This window comes from Calidris pugnax, unplaced genomic scaffold (assembly GCF_001431845.1).
Source record: "Calidris pugnax isolate Ruff unplaced genomic scaffold, ASM143184v1 scaffold42, whole genome shotgun sequence".
Taxonomy (NCBI): Eukaryota; Metazoa; Chordata; class Aves; order Charadriiformes; family Scolopacidae; genus Calidris; species Calidris pugnax.
In genome coordinates this window covers 11,224,769-11,247,816 of record NW_015090920.1, presented here as the reverse complement: position 1 = coordinate 11,247,816, position 23,048 = coordinate 11,224,769, and the positions used below count along the sequence as shown (strand labels likewise).

Genomic DNA, 23,048 nt, shown 5'->3' with positions numbered 1-23,048 from the left:
TTTCATCTGCTATATTAAAAGACTTTAATTACAACATTTTGCAGTCTTCCTCCGATCTTTACTATGCACACAGATACAGTATCTTCATCCACCCCCTTTTCTTACCTGAATACAACAGAAAATATTTATCTAAGTTTTACAAGCCTTGCTGTGCATTTGACTTTAATGCTCCAATATGAAGTTTCTCCAGGAATCTTAACTCCAACGTGGTGTGAATGAACAATATATGTGTTTAAATATTTTCCAGATCCTTCAGGGAAGCAGCTTTTTTCTTCTGTGTTGTTATCAGGCTGAGCTGTCATTAAAAACAAAGAGATAGTGCCTTAAATAATTTTTCATAAGATTGAAGTATTGGCAGAACTTCAGTATGAAAGGTGTCATGAAGGACAGGGACTAAGCATAGGTAAGTGGGAATTTGGGGTAAACAATCTACAGAATTACTCTACAGATGACTATTGCTTTTGTCTTTCCTCAGATCACAAAGAATTCAAGCTGATGAAAGATTAGGTAGCACTATTACGCTTTAAAGATACCTACAAAGAACACACACATTTTAAACCGGTGCAAACATTATCCTGTATTTTTTATGTTTCTTACTGAATTACTATTCTTTAATAATAAGCTAAGATAGACAGACACTGAACTAACCGTAATAAAATTGCAATTTCTAGACTCCCTAATAGTCTAGCACTAGCCTGTACTGGATTTAATTTCACAAATAAGCTAGATAATGTAATGAGAATACACAATTAAGTCAAGTCAGAACGTAGCCCTTAACCTACAGATGCGGAGTTACCAGTCTGAATCAGAGGAAGTCCACACCTGAACATTCAGTCCTGAGAGAGCTAGAAGAGAATAAACACTTTGTTTCTTCAGATTCAGAAGAGTGGACATTCTTGTAGCAGTACTCCTGGAGCTGGCTTTGTTCCAGGCTTTAGCAGGAACAGCACTAGTATGTCTTTTTGGGAGGGGTGGAGAGAAAGAGCCTTGGCACAGAAGTTGTTAAGTCACTACAAGAAGCCATGCCTGACAGCTGGCAGCACTAACCTCTGCCAAGCCTGAAGAGGGCAAGGCAGTTCTGAAGGCTGGCAGTAAGATCTGGAGAACAATTTAGCAGCTAAACATCTTATCAAATCTCTTTTATGTTTCAGAGGGAGATTGATGAGGAAGAGTTAATTATCAATGTTTTCAGGAACAGCAAGTTTTCTCATATGGGCATTGAGGCCAGGAATTTACTCCTTTGAAAGGTGATGTGACCATGTTTTTTAAGGTAAGATGGCACCTCATAAATATTAAAGCTGAACAGATCCATATAACAAACAGGAGGTAAAAAAAATAAATATATCATTCTTTCAGAGCAAATCTTCACCAGCTGGGCAGGCCTTGTCATGACAGAGAGCATTTACAGCCAGGAAACACAGCTTATGTTATAATAGCTTGGCAACTACACCCGTTTATTCACTGCTGTTGGGGGAAAAATAATGCCCTTTGTCCTAATTGGACAATTTAGATCAACAAAACATTTCCTCTCTGCAACTCACATGGGCTCACCCACACTAAAAAGCTGTAATTTGCAAATGGGTTTCCTAAATCACCGTAAAAAATTAGGAGGCAGAAAGACCACCTTTACTTAATAGGAGACCAACTTGAGTAACAAATTTGCTTGGCAAATAAGTGAACCCAGTGTCATGGGATTTGCTCCATGATGTATAGCTTGAATAGTATGTAAAAAAGAATGCTGGATGGAAAAAAAACCATCTACTGTCCAGCAGAGAAAATAGAGAAAAATAGGTAGCATGGGGCTTAGACAACTGAAGTCCGAAGTTTCTCTCTCTGCAGAGAAGAAAACCTTTCCTTCCACTATCCCTAATATCTAGAAACATTGAGTACTACTACTCAAAGTTGGAACCGAGTTGTAAGAGAATTGGAAAAAGAAGGCAGTAACAATCCAGCTCACTGAGCACAGTGGTGCACAAGGAGGTCTTAGCCATAGAAATGGCTCTAACAGACACACCTTGTCTGGAGTTTTCAGAGTCACCAAAACTCTAGGCATGTTCACTATGGTAGTGAGATACGTACACCATCCCTACCTTCCCCTCTTCCCATGGCCTGGAAAAAACCAAGTATTTCTTACTCTGTCTGCACAATTTCCAGTATTTTTCACACAGCAGGTTGAGGGAGGTGATTCTTGCCCCCCTGCTCTGCTTCTGTGAGACTCCACCTGGAGTACTGTGTCCAGCTCTGGAGCCCCCAACATAAGAAGGATGTGGACCTGTTGGAGCAAGTCCAGAGGAGGCCAGAAAGATGATCAGAGTTGTTCAGCCTGGAGGAGAAGGCTCCAGGGAGACCTTATAGCCCCTTCCAGTACATACAGGGGGCCTACAGGAGAGATAGGGAGGGACTCTTGTCAGAGAACTTAGTGATAGGACGAGGGGGAACGGTTTTAAACTGAAAGAGGGGAGATTTAGATAAGATATTAGGATCACCTCTGCCTCTAGAATGATACAAAGTGAAATGGGATTTTTTAATGCACTTAGATAACATGGGTTTTGTTACGTTCATACCTTTTGAGATGCTGTAGCTGCCCTCTGTTCTGCCTGGCTCAGTCGCCTTTGGAGCCTATTGATGTACTCTCGATATTCCATCATTAATTTTTCATCCTGTGTAAACGAAATACCTCATTACAAACGCAAAGTTCTTTTTACTGGGTCCATACATATTGTTGTGAAAAAGCTTAAAACACAAGGAACTGAAGAAGCGCAACTGTTTACCGCTTGCAGTAAGACTGCAGACATACTGCTGACACATTATACAGAATTTCCAGCTCCAATATGACATCATATGACTTTTCTAGTCAGAGTAATGTGTAGAGGAAGTTTTTTTCATTTCACTATCTTCAATTAAGATGCATAAAAGCTGACATTTTAATCCAGGTAACTTAATTTACAAATCTTACAATATAAGTGTTTCAGCTATACTCAAAGGGAAGAAGAATACACCAGCTAATACAAATGAGATGATAATCTTGCTACAGATCTCTTCTGTTTCCTTCATCAAAGGGTATGTATAAAGTCTTTCTTAACCATCTTTTACTTACAGAAATCTATTCTCTCATCAGCCCCATTCTTCTCCTCTAAATAATACAGCACTACAAAATACAACACAGAAGGACTTACCTAGACAGAATTGGGCATTATCCCAGATTTATGAGGCTGACAGGATAGCTGTTTTCTAAAGTGGCCATTAATTATTGAACAATGTACATTCCTAAACAACCTGGTCCTTAATCTTTAATGAATAATGCTTTTATCTATATACATATATGCACATACAGTGTAAATTCTACTATACACATAGGATGCTTAGAATTTGATATTCCTGCATATGCTACATTATTGATAACACAATGCCTACTCATTTTTGAGCATGCAGGCATGCACAGGCATAAGTGACTTCAGAAACACTTGTGGAGTTGTCTAAAATTGCTAGATTAGTAACCTTGGAACATGATCTCTCCTTTAGCTTTTTCTGTAATTTGAGAGTATAATTAATTTATCTTCCTGCCATTTGAACATGTCAGTCAGCATAAAGAGCGGGATTTTCCAGTTATGACTACGCCTAACAAAAAGCTGGTTTTTTTTCTAAACCAGCAACATTAACTCATCTCAGTAGGTTTCGGTTAAGATCTCGTGTGTGTGTGCACATCAGGTTATAACTGAAAGTAGTTGTTGTATCGGTCATTATCTTACCTCAGTTACCTTTTCATTTGCCATTTCCAGCTGAGAAATGAGCTCCTGGCTACGAAGTTTTTGTTGAGTCAGGTCACTTCTATTAATTGGAAGAAAAGATGTTGATTAACACTCAGCAGTGCATCAGTGCTTATAGGGTATTTTCAATTACAGTGTTGCTCTTAAAACATTGATTTCAAAAGCATTACACAGCTAGCACTTCTTCCGAATGCATATTAAAAACTATAATGGTAGATGAATGAGATGTATTTGCTCAAAACAACAGGATTTTGTCAAGAGCATTATACATTTTACAGGGTTTTTATCAAACAGGCTACAAATATAAGCAGCATTTGCACAGTGCATTCCATTTTTAGATTAATATTCTAATTAGTGTCCCATAAGCAGACTGCAATGTGGACATTTTTGAAGGTACTTTGAAAACCAAATCATTCCATACTTTTGAGACAGACAACAATGTTAACACCTCAGGAGGAAAAGGAAAATGCCACCTTCTTCAAAGTTGTATTTTTACTTTTATACTGAATGAGTTTTAGTGACCCTGAATTTGTATAGGACTGAAGACATCACTGAGTTTGTGCTCAAAGGAAACAGTTCTTACCTTCTGTCATCACAAGCCACTCAAGAGGGATGACCAAAGATGTAAAAATCTTTGAACTTTGGTAATTTTAGCCAGAGGAAGGTGCAGCACTGAACTGCCTGCTCTAACCTTTGACCAGTCTCTACTCCACTGGCAATAGCCATGGCAAAAATGGTGTGATCAAGATTCTAACCACAAGTTTCACCTTCTACATTGAGATTCAAACACTATTTGTGAAGAAGAATTTTCAAATCTATTCTCACTTTACCTCCCTTTCTCAGGTTGAAAATATTCTGAAATGCAATCACCTTCATGAATATGTAGCACACTGACAAGGCGTAGAAATCTGATACTTAACCTTTAGGTGCTCTGCCTATTACTGAAATGACCTGCACTGTAATGGAAGCTAAAGCCTTTATTCCTTCAGGGGGCCACGGAGGTAAGGCAGGAGATGCCTTAACCTCAGATCTTCACCTTAAAAAGCCTCTGCTATTTTAATGATGGCATTTACTTCTCAACAAAAATTTACTCTTAAAAACTTTTAAGCTTAGCATTTCATAAAGTTTTACTGAAAACTGCTATGTGGCACTTTAAATACAAAATAGCACTAAATCTGTTAACATAAGGCTGGTAGTTTCCACTCCCTTGTTCTCAACCAACCCCTTTAACCAGTCCCAGGTAGACCTCATAAAAACAGTTCATCTTTTCACTAGCTGCTATAAAAATGAGAGTACATAGGCAGATATTTAAACAACCTTAAACAGTAAAAATTATATATAGATTATACCTTTGTTACCTTGTGTGAACAATTTTATATCAAAAAAGAATTAAAGATGGATTAAATCCGCAGGATCAAGACAGTATGTTAATAATTAACACAGTTACTGCAATTTGTCCTCTGTAAAAAACATCAAGCATCAAGATGAAGCATTTTCAATATAGGAGCCCTAATGAACAGCTGTTTTTTGAAAGCTCAGTTTTTATAAACTGCTTTATTAGCAAAACAGAAATTTTACACAATTCCTGTCGTATCTTTTCATACATACCTTTTCAAAATGAACTCCCTAGACAACCATTCAAACACTACTCCTTACAATGCGTAGACTGCTTATGTTAAGATTAACTACGGAAAATAAGGAAATTCTTAAACTCTGACAAGCCATCTTTATTGTTACATCATCTCAGAAGACTAGCCAAATGATTCATTTTATAAATTAAAAATTCTTAGTTACTGAAAACAATCTGTTTTCTGTACTTGTACTGAGGTGTGGAATTATCATTCTTAGCAGCATAGGCCACAAAGAGTTTAAATGCTCATATACAGCTGTTTATCAAGAAATTATTTTTATAATTGGATCACACTGAACATGTATTTAAGAACAGTTTAACCTTGTAAGCATAAGGAAACGTGATGGCTATTGAGCTAGACAGTTGCTTCATTCTGATTGTTAACCCTTCCCCAAACACACATTATGAGATTTTAATATTAAAATTGAGCAGTAACCCCTACTGCTGAATAATCAAATCAGACCCTACTCCATATTGTCTTTGTTAAGCGAGTAGGAAACAAAAGGTGAGCTTTTAGCATTTTGGCAGACGGGTGATAAATCCGCCAGCTGTAGCAAGTACGTTCTGCAAAGCTCTCCTATGACAAATATAGCATGTGCCAGCTGTTTTTTCAGTTGAATTATACTATAATATGCTTCAGTTACTCTTAGTAATTATGAATTTTGTATACTGCCAGTACCTGCAGCTGTCTCTCATCCTGTTAATTTTTTTCTTTAATGAACATCTTAAAATAAGCAGCTATGGCTGCCAAACATTACAGAAGTGCAGCCAAGAATAATGTTTTAGGAATGGAGGAAACTTCTTCATCTCAAGATGCTGTGCAATTGACTCAATGTACTATACAGGATGTAGGGAGAAGGAGACAAGCCCTGGCCAGCACTTCATACACAGGGACCTAAAAAGGTCATTCTTCAGAGGCAGATTCTTTTCAATTATAGAAAGGACAAAACTGAGAATTCCAAAACCCACACATGGCTCCTGATGAGTCAGGGACTCTTAACTATGACACAGAAATGTTTCAGAAGCAGAAATTGGAACAAAGACATCCAAAATAGCTGCAATCAGTTGACTTAAGCTAAGCAAAGTAGTTAAATTTAAAAACAATATGGCAAGAATTCCCTTTTCGTATGTACTGGCAATTATAATTCAAGTGACTATTAAAAAAATTAAGCCATTCAATATAGCTGTTCAAATAAAATGGGTTTATGTTACAACAAATATTTCTGATTTTTTCCCCTCTAGAAGTTATATCTCACTACTAACGAATAGTAGCAGATGGTTAAGTTTATTAATTTACCAATTTATTTATACTATGTATTAGTACTACATTTTATTAATTTTTTTAATTAGTTAAAGAGTTAAGATCTTTAAAGTACCTCAAATGCACTGTTACATGGAAATATCTTCTAAAGTACTTCCCCTCTTTATCATTTAAGCTAATGGTTATAAATTGTCTCATGTACTGTTTGTTTTGTAGAGTCAGTTTCTGTTTCTAAAAAGAAAATAGGCTTGTGCATACCTATCACTTCCCCTACCGTACTGACCTGAATGGAGCAATCACCCCTACGTCTAACAGGTCAAAGTAATATTCATAGCAAAGTTGAGAAAACTGTCACTTTCCTGTAAAGTTTTCAAGTTATAAGATCTACCTTTCTCCAGTCTGCAGTTCTCAACATCTCCGGCACTGAAGGGCATTCTGTGGGTAATTCAGTCATTTGACTGAATATGACATGTCACTTACCAGCGTGACTCTTGTTCTGATCCAAACAGAATGATGTTCAACAAAAACGTGCTCTTGCTCTTGGCCACTGGTGTGGAGGCTGGTGAGGGTTTACGCATAATCACTGGTTATCTGCCAGATTCGGTCTCAATCTACCCCAATTCTGTTCCTCATTCTCAGGATTAGAACATAAAATTCTATGACAAATACTGATATGCCAATTAGAAGGGATTAACCATCTATTACTACTTCTATTATGACCTTTTTTGTATTTATTTGTTTAACTCCGTTAACGTAAGTACAGACCAGTCAAGGTGGACTTTTCAGAATGAATGAATAATCTGCCATTATTTTTTAAACTTGCATACAGTCTTTCACTTTATTTCCTTTTAATAAATGCTTAAATCTGATTAACCTGGGTTTGCTTAAATTCTGTTGTCAGTACTTTCTCTCTCACCCCTTCTTAATCTATGCTGTATTCTGTTGTTACTGACATGTGTTCTTTGGTGTTGCTGATTTCACTTTCTTTCTCTGCTCTCATTTATTCTTCTCAGCTTAAGTCTGAACAGCTACAATGCTGTAAGGAAATAAGAACAGTTCTAGCCAGCCTCTTCATCCAAAATATGGCCACAGCAAAACTTAAAAGCTCCTTTTGTGTTATGAAAAAAATTACCTTTAGAAATAAGTTTGCAAGTTTCATAGAATTTCTATACTTCTCTCCTTACTATTTTCCACTTAAACCCCTATAAAGAATATGCAAGATGACTTCTTGCCTCTCAGAAGTTCACTTCATTCTACTGATTATTGCAGATCAGAACTGAATTGGTGGTTCAACGCAGACCCCAGCAGAGACCCAGCTGCCAAAATGCAAGCCTGTTGAAAGACAGGCTTGTACAACAAGTAACCAAACCAAGTCAACTAAAATGAAGTGTTAATACGCGTTTCTATCTCAAGAGCCACGTCTGTCCTTTGGTCTTGAGGTGGATCGACCCCGCTGGCAGGTAAGCTCCCACCCAGTTGCTCACTCACTCCCCCCCAGACGAAAGGGAGAAAGAACTGGAAGGGTACAGGGGTGGAAAAAAAAACCTCCTGGGCCAAGAAAAGGGCATTTAAATGACTGAAGGAAAAAAAAAAGAAAGATGGAAAAGCAATCACTCATCACCAGATCAATGCCCATCCCGTATCCAAACAACAGCTACTTTGGAAGAACTTCCACCCAGTTTTATTGGTGACCATGCCATTAAATGGTATGGGAGATGCCTTCAGTCGGCTGGGGTCTGCTGTCCTGACTGTGTCCCCTCCCAAGTTGTTGCCCACCACCAGGCTGCTGGCTGGGGCAGCAGAGGGAGAAACAGAAAAGCCTTGACTGTATTAGTGCTGTTCAGCACCAGCTAAAACACTGCTATGTTATCAACGCTATTTGGATCATAAATCAAACCCACAGCACCATACAGGCTGCTATAAAGAAAATTAATTCCATCCCAGCCAAGGCCAGTGCAGGTCTTTAAGAAGCACTAAACCTTAACTTAAAATATAAAATTCCCCCAAACTTAATCTGAGGGTGATAGTTTTTGTATGCGTTTCTAAACAAATATATAGATTAATTTCATTTTTTACCTAAATACACATTCTTAAATAATGAAACAATCTACATCCAATAGAAAAGCCTCAGGACAACTCATACTTAAATAAATGTGAGTGCTGTGCCACCTTTTTACCACCTTTAACAGTAATCATTCGTTTGCATAGCTATTTTATAATTGTAAATATTTGCTGTCTAAGTTCACTTCAGTAAATGTCATTAGAACTCAGAGTACATCTAAAATGGATGCAATCAAAAGTCAGAACAGCTTCGTTTCATAGGCTGCCAGACCAGCCGTTTTGCAGGAATAAAGAGAATAAACACCAGTCATGAGCTGTTAGTCATGCTGCCAAGAGCAATGGTTTTATTTGGAACCATGACCTATGCTGCAAGAAGCACTGACCTTCTTAGTTACCTTCCAGACTGACTTTTGGCACAAATGTACTGAAGCAAAACTGGTTCCTTGCCCTCTTGAAAGGTGAAGGTGAGGTCTCTTACCGGTAAATCCTTCTAAAAGTACACACCATCTTAAGATGCTTAAAGGGAAGAAAACTCTTCTCTTAAATGAAGACTCTAATGTATTTTTATTAAGAAAATGGTGGAATTTAGTCTACAAGTATTCAATGCGTTGCACTTTTTCAGCACTGCTTTTTAATTCCGAGTTCAGTTTTATAGGCAACGATTACATGTTTAAATTCAATGACTTAATAATGATTTTCAGTGGAGCCTGAAAGTATAAATTTATCAACATTCTTACCTGATCTACTAGATTCTTATTTTTTAAAAAAATAAATCACTCTGCTCTAATCTTACAGGTTGCAAAAACGTACTTTTCCTTCTTACTTTTTTAAATTAAAAATCACCCAAGGTTTGCTGATGTTGCTTCATTTCTTAGAAGTATTTATTTAATGCTTCGTTTATGCCTATGTATTACACCTCACAAACAAAACACTGCAGGCTTAAAAGATGACAAATAAGCAGCACAGAATATGGAAAATTTAGCAGCTGCTGCTGGGAAGTTAGTAAAAAAGCCAAAATGTTTCAGACACTTTCACATGGAAAATGAAAGTAATGAGGAGGGAACTGAAAACCAGCAACAGATCATGAATTTAAGGCAAAGGAATGGGAAACACCTACACTAACAAAAGGGACACTGACTCAACGCTTATGAGAGCTGCACCAACAGCAAACTTCTGGTGAAATGCAATATAAAATGCTTTTATGTAAAATATCTCCCCAGTATACATGGATATGACTGTGTTAGGAAGTTTATAATTTCCTGAAAAACAGTCACTCATAAAGCACATTACTATACTGTAAGAGTAGTAATTTTTATTAAAAACTGAAATTCTGCTACATGTCACCAACACAATCCCTATATTTGCTCACATATTTGCATGAATCCAATACATCAAACAGTAACTTCATGAAATGCCAAGAAATGTCTCAGACTGTCCTCAAAATACACTAAATCACAGAATCTTCATGGTTGGAAGGGACCTTTGAGATCATTGAGTCCAACCAAAAAAAAAACCAACACAAAAAAACACATAACACCAAAACAAAAAAACCAACACCCCATCACCTAATAATCTCAGGCACTAGAGAATGTCCTGAAGAATCACATCTACACATTTCTTAAATACCTCCAGGGATGGTGACTCCACCACCTCCCTGGGCAGGCTGTTCCAGTGCCTGACCACCCTCTCAGTACAGTAATTCTTCCTAATATCTAATCTAAACCTCCCCTGTACTTGTACTCAAAACGTTATTGTGAAAAGACTAACATAAATACGATAATTACTCATTTATAATATAAGCAAGAACTTTGCATTGAATTAACTACTACTGTATAGCTGTGCAGCTAATTTTCACACCAACTGCTTTCTGCACTATATAGCTAGGTATCTGGTAATGCATATAACGTGAAAAATAAGCTTGCTTTCAATTTTCTATATAATATTTATAGATTTTCTTATAGCCATTCGTCACCATATATCAGAGTATCCTGTACAGATATAATTATGAAATTCCTCACATGAGTTTAAATTACAACTTTCTAGCAGAGGAGAAGCTTGTTTCTATTGCCAGTTTCCTTGTCAGGTAGAGCAAGTGTCTGATAAAAACTTCTGCTTCCAGCTTATACAGGATGTAAAAGCATCACCTATGAAATAATTTTAAAAAGTAACTGACTTTGCTTTTAGACTTGCACCAAAATATCTGTTGAAGTTCCAGAAAATCATGTGGACTTAGTGTAGACTTAGAATTTTTCATGAGATGAAGGGGTTTTTTTTCTGTTCTCCTCTATTTTTATTCTCTGATACAGGATGTTAAATTATTGCAGGAGTTTTCCAGATGATGCCACATAGGCAGTCTCTCACATAAATTGGGACATTTTCAAAATTTACTACCTATTTTTCATGCAGATTCACAAAGCAGACTTCCTCTCATGTCTGTTATATTTTCTATGTCAGCATTTTGCTGCAGATAAATAAGGTCTAAAGCTTTTGGGTCCACTATAACAACATTTTAATACTTAACATTAAAGCTTTAAGAAGGAAAGCAGATGTTTCAATGACAACTTTAAAAATTTTGGAAGTCTGCAATTTCTCCCTTTTAATCGGAAGTTGCTGATGTACATTCAGGATCTAGTTATGAATGTAGATGCTCAACTGTGACAGATTTTATAGTTCCGTTTACAGCAAATAAACTACAAGCATAACAGCTTAAAATTCACCTTAGAATGAAACACTACAAAATATTTTTCTCTAGTTACTGCATTTACAAAAGGTGTCAAAAAAGCATTAGTAAGACCCAGCTAATTACCTACAGTGAAGCTATATCACTAAAACTGTCAGTGAATAAGCACAGCTCCCAGAGTCTCTCATATGTGCTCAACACTGTGATGACTTCTGAAACAGACTTTTTGCTTTTTTAAAGGCAAACTGCTTAGTAATCTTTGCAAACACACTATATTTTAAGGCAAAATAAAGCCAGCCTATATCTGGACAGATAAGGTAAAAATCCAAAATAGTTTACTTAGGAGAAATAAAACTGCCCAGAGTGATTACGTAGGATTTGTTTTTCTAAAAACAAAACAAAACAAAAAAAAAAATGGGCAAAAACATTATCTCCTATTGAATTTAGTATAATCTTGAACTATCCAAAAAATTTAAACTGAACTAGTTATAGAAAACAATCCACTATGACTATGACATGTTCTGAACACTCAAAAAGGGAGCACTTTGAAAACTGAAAAGCAGATCAGTAAAGCTGCTAGTAAAATAGAAAGGTCATCAATAAATGTTTTATCAATCATTCTTGTATTTCAAGTAGGATGGAACTCCTAGCATTCCTCTCTTTGGGCAGACAATAGGTATCACTAGTCATGATAGCTACTGTGTCATTTTAAAGAGGAGTGAAACTAGTTTCAAAGGGAAGCACTATGACATAGGAGACTGCTATATGCAAAGTTCAGTGGAGGGCAAATTCACGTACTTCTCTAAAAAAGATGGACAACCAAGTTAGAGTAGTGGCAGGATAGATTTGCTGCAGGCAACATTTTTAGGAACTTATTTTCCTTGCTTGCGTTTAGAAACTTGGGATCTAATTCCACTCACACCACTGGCATGCTGACAACTAAGCTGTCAAGCTATGCTTAAAAAACTGTGACTCCAAAAATTGCACAGGATACTGGAAACATTATGGTTCAAGCTGAGAATATGTAAAGCCATTATAATAATAACTCATGAAAAATCTGAAGATTACCCCAAAGAATTCACAGGTTTCCAATTGTAATAGGGCAAAACCCTTGTTAACATGATAGTAAGCAACTTCTTAATTAGTAGTGCATCCTGTGACTAAAATTAAAGGGTCAATTCAAATGTCTCAAATTAACAGAGCTGCATATCTTGAGTTTTTCTTCTAAAAACCACTGCATGAACTTCCTAAAAGATAATGATATATGCAAAGTTATATTCTTTTCTAACCATTTTAATTTTAAAGAAATGAGACTTATGAAATTAGGCTTCCTAGTCTAGAAGTTATTGTGTACCAGTCTGTCAATCTCCTGAAATTTTCAACCACTATTGCAGACAAAGAGATCTTTGGGGCATAAACTTCTAAAAAGTTCTATAAAAATATCAGGTTAACTTAATCTCTAATTCATAGTCTATTTGATCTGACAGAGGTTTCCTGAGCTTAGAAATCAAATAAAGCATGAGATAAACTTATGTCTTTGCCTCTGTTGAGAGAAAGCCCATTTAAAACTCGGCCTCCGAGCACCAGTTAACTGGCTGACAAAGAGTGAGTGACTGAGCGAGCGTGTGTCAGCTTGCAACTAGCCACAGTCTGATTGTTACTTGCCAGCTAAACACAGGGCATGGAGGGAGCTGAGGTGGAAGGCTGCAATACCAGAAAAGGAAAGGCACTACAAATGCACTGTGATCAATTCATTCCACACACTGAAAAGGAAAACCAAGATGATCGTAGATGCCAGATCTGCTTCTTTCACAAACTGATCAGTGTGGATTCTTAATATTTTTTAATGGATATTAACATCCAAGTAGCAGCAAACACTATGTATTGCAGTATGCATTTAGAACAAAGGTAAATTTGTAGAATTGATCTCAGACATAACTTGCAAATGGCTAACTTCTCATTGGGACGCTTCCTTCGCTACTCATTCATTTCCAGTAACACCACTGTGTTCTCCAAACCAGCTGACGTCTGTGTATACAGGCTCACAGGCACCAGAGGTCCTTGTACTCCCCACCATCTAGGAATAATATGTACTCTCTATCTGTGTCTGTTGCATGTGATGCCCTTTCAAAACTGAAAATACTCTTATACTCTGTGCTGGGAACACAAGTATCAGCTAGTTACCTGGCAACCTGCATGAATTACGAGAAAAGTAAAGTTTCTGTCTTATTTTTACCTAGGGTAATCACAAAACTCATTTGTATCCTCTTTTATGACAGCAACTGCTCAGAAGAGAACATTAGATGTGCATCCCAATAGGTTTTTTCCAGCTTATTTTACAAGTCTGGAGACACATTCCACAACTAATTTTATGGCTACTGTTCTCAATAGCTATAAATACACAGATTTTCATAATCCAAAGCTAAAATTCTCCAAATTCAGTGTGCTATATCTTGAAAGAGAAAATTAAAAATAATATATTCCATTTACTTTTTGTCATTATGAAATTCACACGCATCAACAATACGAAATTTTTACTTCAGTGCTTAGCTGCTAACTTCATAAAAAGTATTATAAGTTCTCTGTATAGCATTCTTCTTTGTTTTGCTGGAAGCACACCATCGAATCTGGATGGTGCTTTTCATGGTTTAACCACAGGCCTAGTGCCACACACCAAACAGTAACTAAAACTATAACAGGAACAAAATGGCACTTACTTTAGCTTACTGATCCTGGCTTCTGTAGTTTCAGTGAGATTTTTTGTTTCTTCTTTCCACCGATTTGTTGCTTTTTGCTGAGCTACTAACAGGCGTCTAAGCTCGGCCGTAGACTTTTGGCTGGTGTCTTCCATTTCCTTAAGCCGAGCTTCATACCCGTGCTCTTTCACAGCATGCTCGTGCTCCATTGTGCTTATCTAGAAAAAATAAAAATCGGGTACAATCAACTCTCTCAGTTTTTTACTTTTTTTTTTAATAACACTTGAGTTGAATTTATAAACATTTGTTGAAAGCATGTAACATGCAATAATTACACTTGTAATTATGTGCTCAAATAGATACATGTTCCCAAAGCCAATTTAAGCAAATAGTACAACTGACAATAAAGGATAATGAGCTGTGTATGCTTATTTTTGTAAATAATCTGTATTCTTCTCCCTTGTGTTTTCTCCACAGAAACACGTTTGTTCTTTTTCATCTAGCTAAAATGTCTTTGGAGTTTCTTAACTGCATTTAAAATCCTTTGTACATCAGAGGAAAGTGAAAGCAAGCAATAAATCTTATCTGTGACTATAATGGAAGCCTGTCTGATTAAAAATGAGACAGACAAAGATCTGGGATATGCTTTATAACCGCTACCCATGTGTTACAGGACTCTGATCCTTTGTTTTTAAACTACATTTGACCAAAGGGTTCTGGAGCTGGAACAGGACTTTGGGTTTAATTTGACTTCTTCCTTTATCTTGTGATGCAAAGTGGAAATGTGATTTCAGGTGATCCCCATTCCTAACTTATAAAACTACCTACTAAAGTCTTCTTCAATGCTGCAGATTCTTAGATCACTTTTCAATATCTTTACACTCCTGGAGTTGAGAGCAGATAGAAAATTACCGCTTTACATGTCTACGTGTTTACAAAGCACATCAAGGATCAAAGCTGTTACTCCCTCCAGGAGGCAAAGACACCGTAACTCTGCTGAGATTACTGTAAATTCATTATCCCACCTGCAGTCTGATCACCTGCATTTAATGGTACATATTAAAAAAAGAACATCCACCTTTCAGCTTATCTTGTTTGCAACTATTTATATATATAAAAAAAATAATGATCTTTGTCCAGAAAATACAGAACCAAGGTTTGAGAACCACAGTATCAAATTATTTTTTAGTTACACACTGCTCTGACAACATATTGGGCATATAAGTAGAGGAACACTCTGGACTGAAAGTCATACAGAGATTCCAAACACATTACAGTCAGTAGATAAATGAAGATCTGGGAAGGGAATAAGTGAAATACTTGAAAGAAAATTTGTTATCATTTAATCTATTTTCTTATAAAAAGCAAAGAATATTTGGGATCTTCTTATCAAGCAGTATTTAATACCTATTAAAATAAAACTTTATTAGCAGATACTGTGTTACCCAATAGATTCTGAGAACACACAATGCTACAAAATAATATTTTTACGTAGAAACCAGGAAGCATCATTAAAACTTTCATCCTTAATTTAAACTTTCAATGATTTTCTCTTAGAACTACACCTTATTAAGCAAATATCAGTCTTATGTTAAAACAAAAATAACATATAAACCATACCTTTATTTTAGCTTTTTGTTGAGCTTCTATGGCCAGTTTTCTCAAGCTCTCCACTTCTTTTTGCAATTGTTCATTTTCTTGCTGAAGTTTCAGCCTTTGTTCACTGACAAAGGCACTCTTTTCTCTTTCTGAATCCAGAATGCTTTGCAATTTAGAGATAGCTTCCTGGCAACGAGATTTCTCTTCCTCCGAGCTGAAAGAGGAGAAAAGTCTTGTTGGAACTCAAGAGTTAAACAACTACTGTACTGTAAAAAATAATATATATATTGGGACAGATCTTTGGTGTGACCCAGTACAGATGTTCCCCTGTTTGTCCCTGAAAGTTTGTATCAGCTCAGCATGTTTAACAGGCTTGACAGCCAGAACCACGCACAAGTCAGCATAAAATTTTATCAAGATGACAGAATTCATAAAACCAATCTAATAATGTAGCAATCTCAGGAAAATGACAATGTGAAACACAAGATTTTCACTTTCATAACATTTTCCAGATTACCCTCTGAGGATTGCTCTGGCAAAGTGACAGGATTTATGATGATCAGAGTACAGAAATGACTGAAGCTTCTAGAGAATCCTACACTTTTTGTGTTGAAAATAACGACCTGGTGTAAAAATGTGTACCAGATTGTACTTTTTTGCCATTGCATTATTTGAACTGCAATAAAGTTTGTTAGCTCTGAACACAGGCATGAAATTCAGTATGCCTCGTTAACAATGTTCTGCATGTACTAGGATGCAGAACACTGTAGATTGATTTAAAAAGTAACAAATTCTGCCTGAATACTTCACAGAGTAACTTTCCCTACAAACAGTATTTAAAAATGCAGTAAGATTCCAAATAATATACTACTTTCATTTTTTTGTCAAATAATGCTTGCAGTTCTCAACTTGTAAAGAGAATCTTTCATTCTATAGCACGTTATCCCTTTTAATTCTTTTGTAGTGATTCATAATCGCTCTTGCTTCAGAATGATAGTATTTTAATGCTACTATTGCTACTGGTTAAAAAGAGGTGACACAAACCTAACACATAAGCAACAATTTAATTAGTTAGAAATAATTTGCACTGTTTTCCATTCCAATTTCTGCAACAATGACTTACTTCATTTCCAGTTGTTTCAGTTTATTTTGTGTTGTCTGTAGACTTAGCTGAAGGTCACCTTTTGTAGTTTCTGCAAGTAAATATTTCTGATGCAGTTGCTCTAGTTTTCTATTGTCAGATTCATGTCCTCTGTCTTCCCTGTAAATCTGAAGAACAACGATCATCTTTACTTTGCACTGGCGATTGGCACTGTAGTACTGACAAAGAGGCTACTCCTCATTGTCTCCTATTTTCCAGTGATTTAAAACAAAACCAAATTTCTATCATTGTTGCTGCTACTTGGAAAAAAAGTTTTCAAAGATCTGTCTATTGATATTAAGTGTAACCAGAATCTGTACCAACACTCTTTCGGATTATGTCAAACATCTTGCCTTTTACTTTCTATGCTTTTCAAAGAGTCCTCTTTCACATTTTAGTATTAAAGCTTTCAAATACTTTCTGGATTTAAAAAAAAACCACACTGAAATTATTACATGAAAATGTAAAATTATGAAAAGAAAATTAAGGGAACAAGAAACCATAAGAAATGGGACAAATCAATATATCTTTTCCTTCTGAAAAGAGATCTTAAATGTGATGTAAAAATGCATACAATTGCCTTACCTTCTCAAGTTCTTCTTCCACTGCTCTCTTTTCTCTAATGGCTCGTTCAATTTGACCCTGTTTTTCTCCACATTCCTATTGTAAGAAGTACTTTTTAAATAAATCCAAAAAAAAAACTTACTCAAAAATTCAAGCCATGCCAAAGCCAAAGCCCAGCAATTGTAAATGTAATTATTGCTGCTGGTATGTATACATTTGATTATATTTACCTGTTCATTATTTTCTCTATAGGATTGGTCTCACTCACTATACAGACTAAGACACGTAAAATGAAACCTTTTTAAAATAAATTTAATCCATAAATACACCAACTTCTTCTGCTCGTTCACATAATTTTTTTTACAAATTCCTGGTTCATTCAAGAATATGATGATTGTGATGCACAGACAGGTAAAATATGGACAGCATATTTTACTAAGTTTCATATACTTCATTTCTATATACCCAACTATAGATATGCAATACTCAGCTTTCCATCTTTTATTTATCCCTGAAAGAGACTGGGATACTTAAGAAATGCCATCACATGGGAAGTATTTTCTAGAGCACAGAAACTCCCTGTCAAGATGCTTGTGAACTATGGTAAGAATATGCATAATTCAAAGAATAAACTTACACAAAGAAATGGGTAGATTTGCAGAACTGCATTATTTCATGCAGAGTCAGGCAAATTCTCAGTAGACGTAAGATAGGATTGTATATACATAAGGCAAATCTGTACATTAAAAATTAATTTTCAAAGCAAATATCCTTTATACCTAAATATCAATCTCTGCACTGATGCTAAGACACTGCACACAGTCACTTCTGTCAACTAACACGAAAGACACTGCATGTTGCATTAATGTCTGGCGACATGCAGGATGTACAGTGCTATGCATTAATAAAGCGTAGTCCTAGACAATTAATCACATTTAACTTGACTTACTTTTACCTGAATTTAGTATTTCATTTATCAACAAAAACTAGAAGTCTCAAATGTTTTGCTATCAAAAATACTTTCATCACTCAACACCATACCATCTGAAGAGCTGAGAGTTCTTCTGTTAGTCGAGAAATCTGCACATTATATTGCTTCTTTGCCGAGTCTACCTGTGATCAAAACCAAAGTAAAACTACAAAATTAATCCCATTAATTATTTTTCCATCCTGTTTTTTTTTTTTTTTTTTTTTTTTTTTAAAATTTTTTATAAAAATATTTAGGGTTTGTATGTGGTTTTTTTTTTTTTTTTTTTTTCATGAAGATCTCTATAAAAATATCTAAGGTCTGTATGTGGTGCATGTATATAAATGAGAAAATATCTGGGACTGCAATACCTGACAAATCTTACTACATAAACGTTAGAAGAATGTTCATTAGCAATCCATACTACTTTAACTGAGGGTGTTTTGAAAAAAAAGCAGGAAGACATCATAAGGCCTCACAAAAAGAACAATAAGACTATCAGGAAAGCTGCTGTCCATTAGGTGCAAGTCATTTGCCATTTGTATAACAGATATTTTTAGATGACATAACGCAAGTAGTATTTTTTTAAATACCTAGAGAAACTTGGCAACTCACAGTTTAAAATGTTACTTTATGCTTTTGATAGATTCACTTTTACTGAGAATTTCAAAATAAGAAATTTGTAAATTTCTAAATTCTGATTAGTAAATCATTGTCACAACTAGACTGCTTATCCTAGTTGCTCTTTACCTTTTGCACCTTTTTCAAATAATTTATGACATTAAATATTGCAGTTTTAAGTAATTCACACAATTTTTGTGATTCTTTCAGTCAACCACCAAACAGAAGGGACAAACCACCTTTATCCTCATTTTAAAGGCTCTGAAAATTTCGACAACATATTCCTGAAACCTCTTGAAATGAAGGATTGGAAAGAAAAAGAACTCTTTCATCCCTACACAGTAACTATGCACATTGTGTCACAGTGAAGAAAGTGAAAGGAGGCAAAATCAATTACAACACTGGAAACATACAAACAAGGTAATTGCTTTACTCTTGTCCATTTGCAACAAAATACACTGCCAAGACATCCCTGTAACAAGTCTTTATTTCCTTTGGAGTCCTTAAATAAAGCAAGTTTCTTTGACATGCAGCTAATCACCTAGAACCTCCAGGTATATTAGTCTGCATTTTAGCTGCAGATGGGACACAATATAGAGTAAATTAACTTTGTGACTAGTCTTTTATCAGAAAAGCTTCATGTTTTCAGCTGCTCGTAACAACAATAACAAAAATCATAAAAAGAATACAACTATTTTTTGGTACTTTCTCTACTAAATTCTGATTTCCAAGTGTGCTGTTGTATCAAGCCTTTTGATTGTCAGCTGTACCTGGCAGAACAGTCTTAGTTGACTAAATGGGAGAATATTTTTCAGCACTGAGACACCAAGAAATCAGTAGTATAACTTTCAACAGGTCCTATCATCTGAACATACATGATAAGCTGCCATCAGCAACTTCTAAGATGAGGCCATGTACCATAAATTAAATACCTTGATACCAATACAACACTCAGTGATGTGCTACTGAACAGAATCTTTGAAACCTAAAGGCCATTCTTTACATTTGCACAGTGCAGCCTTCTCTACATCAGTGTCTGCACAGACATCTACACTTTTGGTTCTTGAGAGATTTAAAAATGCCATTTAGTTTGGAAAAATATATGTCTAGATAACAAAGTTAATGAGTACAGTACTGTCAGCATGCTCTCTTGCTACCTATATTATCAAAACACTTGTAAGAAAACTGCTCATGATGACCATACACCAGCAATAGCTTTTCATGCTGAGGAAAACCAAAAGATCTTCCCATTCTTTCTAAAAATCATAACTTACTGCTTTTCTAATTCTTGCAGCAGTATCTTCTGCAAGTTGAGACATTTCATCTTTCATTTTGTTGATTTCCTCTTCCTTTTGTTTCTCCCCAAAGAGTGCCTAGAAAAAAATAACAACTTGAAATACTATTGATAATATTTCAGTGGCCACATGGTATCTAGCACTGAGAGAAGAAACCAGAGACAGTCACTGTTCAAAAGAGCCTTTTCCCTTCTTACTTTGGAGTAGCTGATGCTGAGACACAACAAGAAAAGTGAGAACATTTTGCACTAAATGCACATTCTTGTAAATCAGAACCACACAAAAAGTAAATGTCAGTAGATGCCTTCTTCTATTGGGACCTATTATTGGGACTTTTAGATTTGGGCTGGGCATGAAATTATACAGATGAAAGCACAGGAACTCAGACCAAAAGGCAAAGCTACTCTCCAATGCTCTCATCTAGGGCCAGGATCTGTAATAAAAAAATGCCAATGCATAAAAGTTCTCTGTTAGGAAACATACACACATGGAAACACAGGCACATGTACTACATATAGCTGAGCATTTTTTATGGTTGGTATACTAAATTCCTCATGTCCCAGAAAACAAAAAGTAAAGGAATAAAAATGTATAAGCAGCTAAGGAATGTGTATGCAGTCCTTTTCATGGTAGATAACAATGAACGAAAAGCTCTTCAGCATAAAATAATAGTGAGACTTACAGAAAAAGGTGTAGTGTGGAACCCTTTGGAAGATGCAAGAAAGCTACTGATGTTAAAGTATAATAGGAGATACTGGTCTGAAAAGGTTACACAATATAGAGTTCCTGATGGGTGAGATGAAAAATCCTAGGTGGCATGTAGAGAATATGTAGATGCATAAAGGGAGAAAAACATAAAATCATCCTATTGGAGGATATAAATTCATCCTATAGAAGGCTGGTTACTTCAGGCAGTAACACGCCACTTCATCAGTCATACTCTTTTACTGCTCCCATTCAATTCAATTTTGTATTTTATTTCTCAATCTACTCTTTTAAAATTCTTCTGATGTCTTTTTTGTAAGTTTAGCTTTGTGTGCTTTATAGTGTTAACATAACAGAAGCTGCATTATGATGACAGCCTGTTACTCCCAGCCCTCAGTCTATTACAGAGCAGAGAGAAACCTGTGTGAAGACAGGTTAAGATACAAAGAATTAACTGATATGTATATTATAATGCATTTTATTGTGTTCATTAATAAGCTTTCCAGTTTAAAAAATTCAGGATGTTATAGCCAGACCAGGAAATTAACAAGTGTCTGCAAATTCCAGTTTATTCTTACTACAGCATTAATCTAAACTGTTACTTATAACAAGCCACTTATTTATCTGTAACTGTTCAGTAACAATCTCAGAGATGCAATTTACATCACAGTAATTTTTACTGGGCCACTTCTTTCTCTGAACTTCATAAGAGTGCATAACAAGTGGCATCAAATGATGCCCTGAACTACTTTTGGATGAAAAGTGTTCTAACACTGCTCTGATGTACTAACACTTAGCAGACTGGAAACATGATTTATACTCCTTACTAGTAATTTTCAAATGAAAGAGTGCTTTCTGGTTTTTCAACTCTGAAAAAAATGACTCTATTTTTACCTTGCATTCTTCATATTCTTCCCACTACTGGGCTGTAGGAAAATGCTGTTAAGGATCAAAATATTTTCCTAAGAAAAGAAAGGAACTGACAAGTCTAAAGGTGGCCATCAAGAGTTGGAGGATGTAAAACTTCATTTTTTGCTCCTTTCTGAACCAGAGCCTAACAGGTAAAGTGAGTTGTAAAAGATCAGTTCATAAAGCAAACGAGATGCAGAAAGTTATGAGGAAATTATGAAAAGATGCCACCAAAGGGTTTCCTAAATGCCTCGAAATATATGGGAAGACTGTAACAAGATAATAACCCTCTTCTGTGTAGCAAGAAGAGCCACAGAAGTTTACTTGCAGTAATGACCAGAATCCTAAGCTTTGTCAATATTTTAATCTCTTCTGGAAGCAGGCCAGAAAGTAGCAGGATCTGTTTAAAGAAATTAGTCCCCTTTTCTGTCAGAAAAAACAAGGCCAGTCTGCCTCCTTTGTCCCAGAACTGACATCAGCAAAAGCAACACTAACTTTAATATTCCAAAAAGGAAAAAGTTAGTTTAGATACTCAGAAGGTTCCTCAAGTTGAAAAGCAACTTGAGACTAAAAGGGAGAATTTATCTCCTAACCCGCAGAACAGTTCAACATGTCAGCCCAAATAGAACCTGTTCTAAGATTCTCCATTGATTCCCACAGACATCAAGTAAACTGTGTTTCAGTTACTGATGGCTACAGTTTTCAGATGTGCATTAAAGCTCTGTCTTGCCAGCAAACACAATTCATTAGATTTCCAAAGTCTGACTCAAAACTGCAGCTTAGCATTAAAAGACAGAGAACCCCCATTAGACAAAAATTTACCAAGTTCTGTATGCCATCTCCTAAAGGGGCAAACAGCAGATACTTCAGGAAAGCTAAAAACTGGGAAAACAGGGTGACTATTTTTTTGGCTCAACAGACACATCAAGAATTGCTGAATTAGGCTCTGTTCTTTAGGAAGTTTTGGGAGATTGTCCTGTCATGAATTTGACTGTTTTCACATCTATACTTTTGGCACATGCATCATCCTATGACAGTTGAATCACATACTGTACATAAAAAATTGCTTTAAGGTCTCTCCACATGTCCAGTTTTCTCCATTGACGACTCTGCACTTTCCTAATTCTCCTACGTCTTGCCTGAAATGGGCTG

General features: G+C 35.9%; 1 protein-coding gene across 1 annotated transcript in view; it reads right to left on the bottom strand.

Moving 5' to 3' along the window:
* Positions 1-23,048, bottom strand: part of SCLT1 (sodium channel and clathrin linker 1) — a 39,003-nt gene continuing 15,955 nt past the window's right edge. The window contains exons 13-21 of the mRNA XM_014949954.1: positions 20,262-20,360; positions 18,441-18,512; positions 17,421-17,495; positions 16,818-16,963; positions 15,716-15,908; positions 14,117-14,313; positions 3,750-3,828; positions 2,565-2,660; positions 1-295 (exon numbers count right to left, since the gene is read on the bottom strand). Of these exons, the coding sequence (XP_014805440.1) occupies positions 233-295; positions 2,565-2,660; positions 3,750-3,828; positions 14,117-14,313; positions 15,716-15,908; positions 16,818-16,963; positions 17,421-17,495; positions 18,441-18,512; positions 20,262-20,360 (1,020 nt within the window). The 3' untranslated portion in view covers positions 1-232. The remainder of the gene's footprint in view (positions 296-2,564; positions 2,661-3,749; positions 3,829-14,116; positions 14,314-15,715; positions 15,909-16,817; positions 16,964-17,420; positions 17,496-18,440; positions 18,513-20,261; positions 20,361-23,048) is intronic.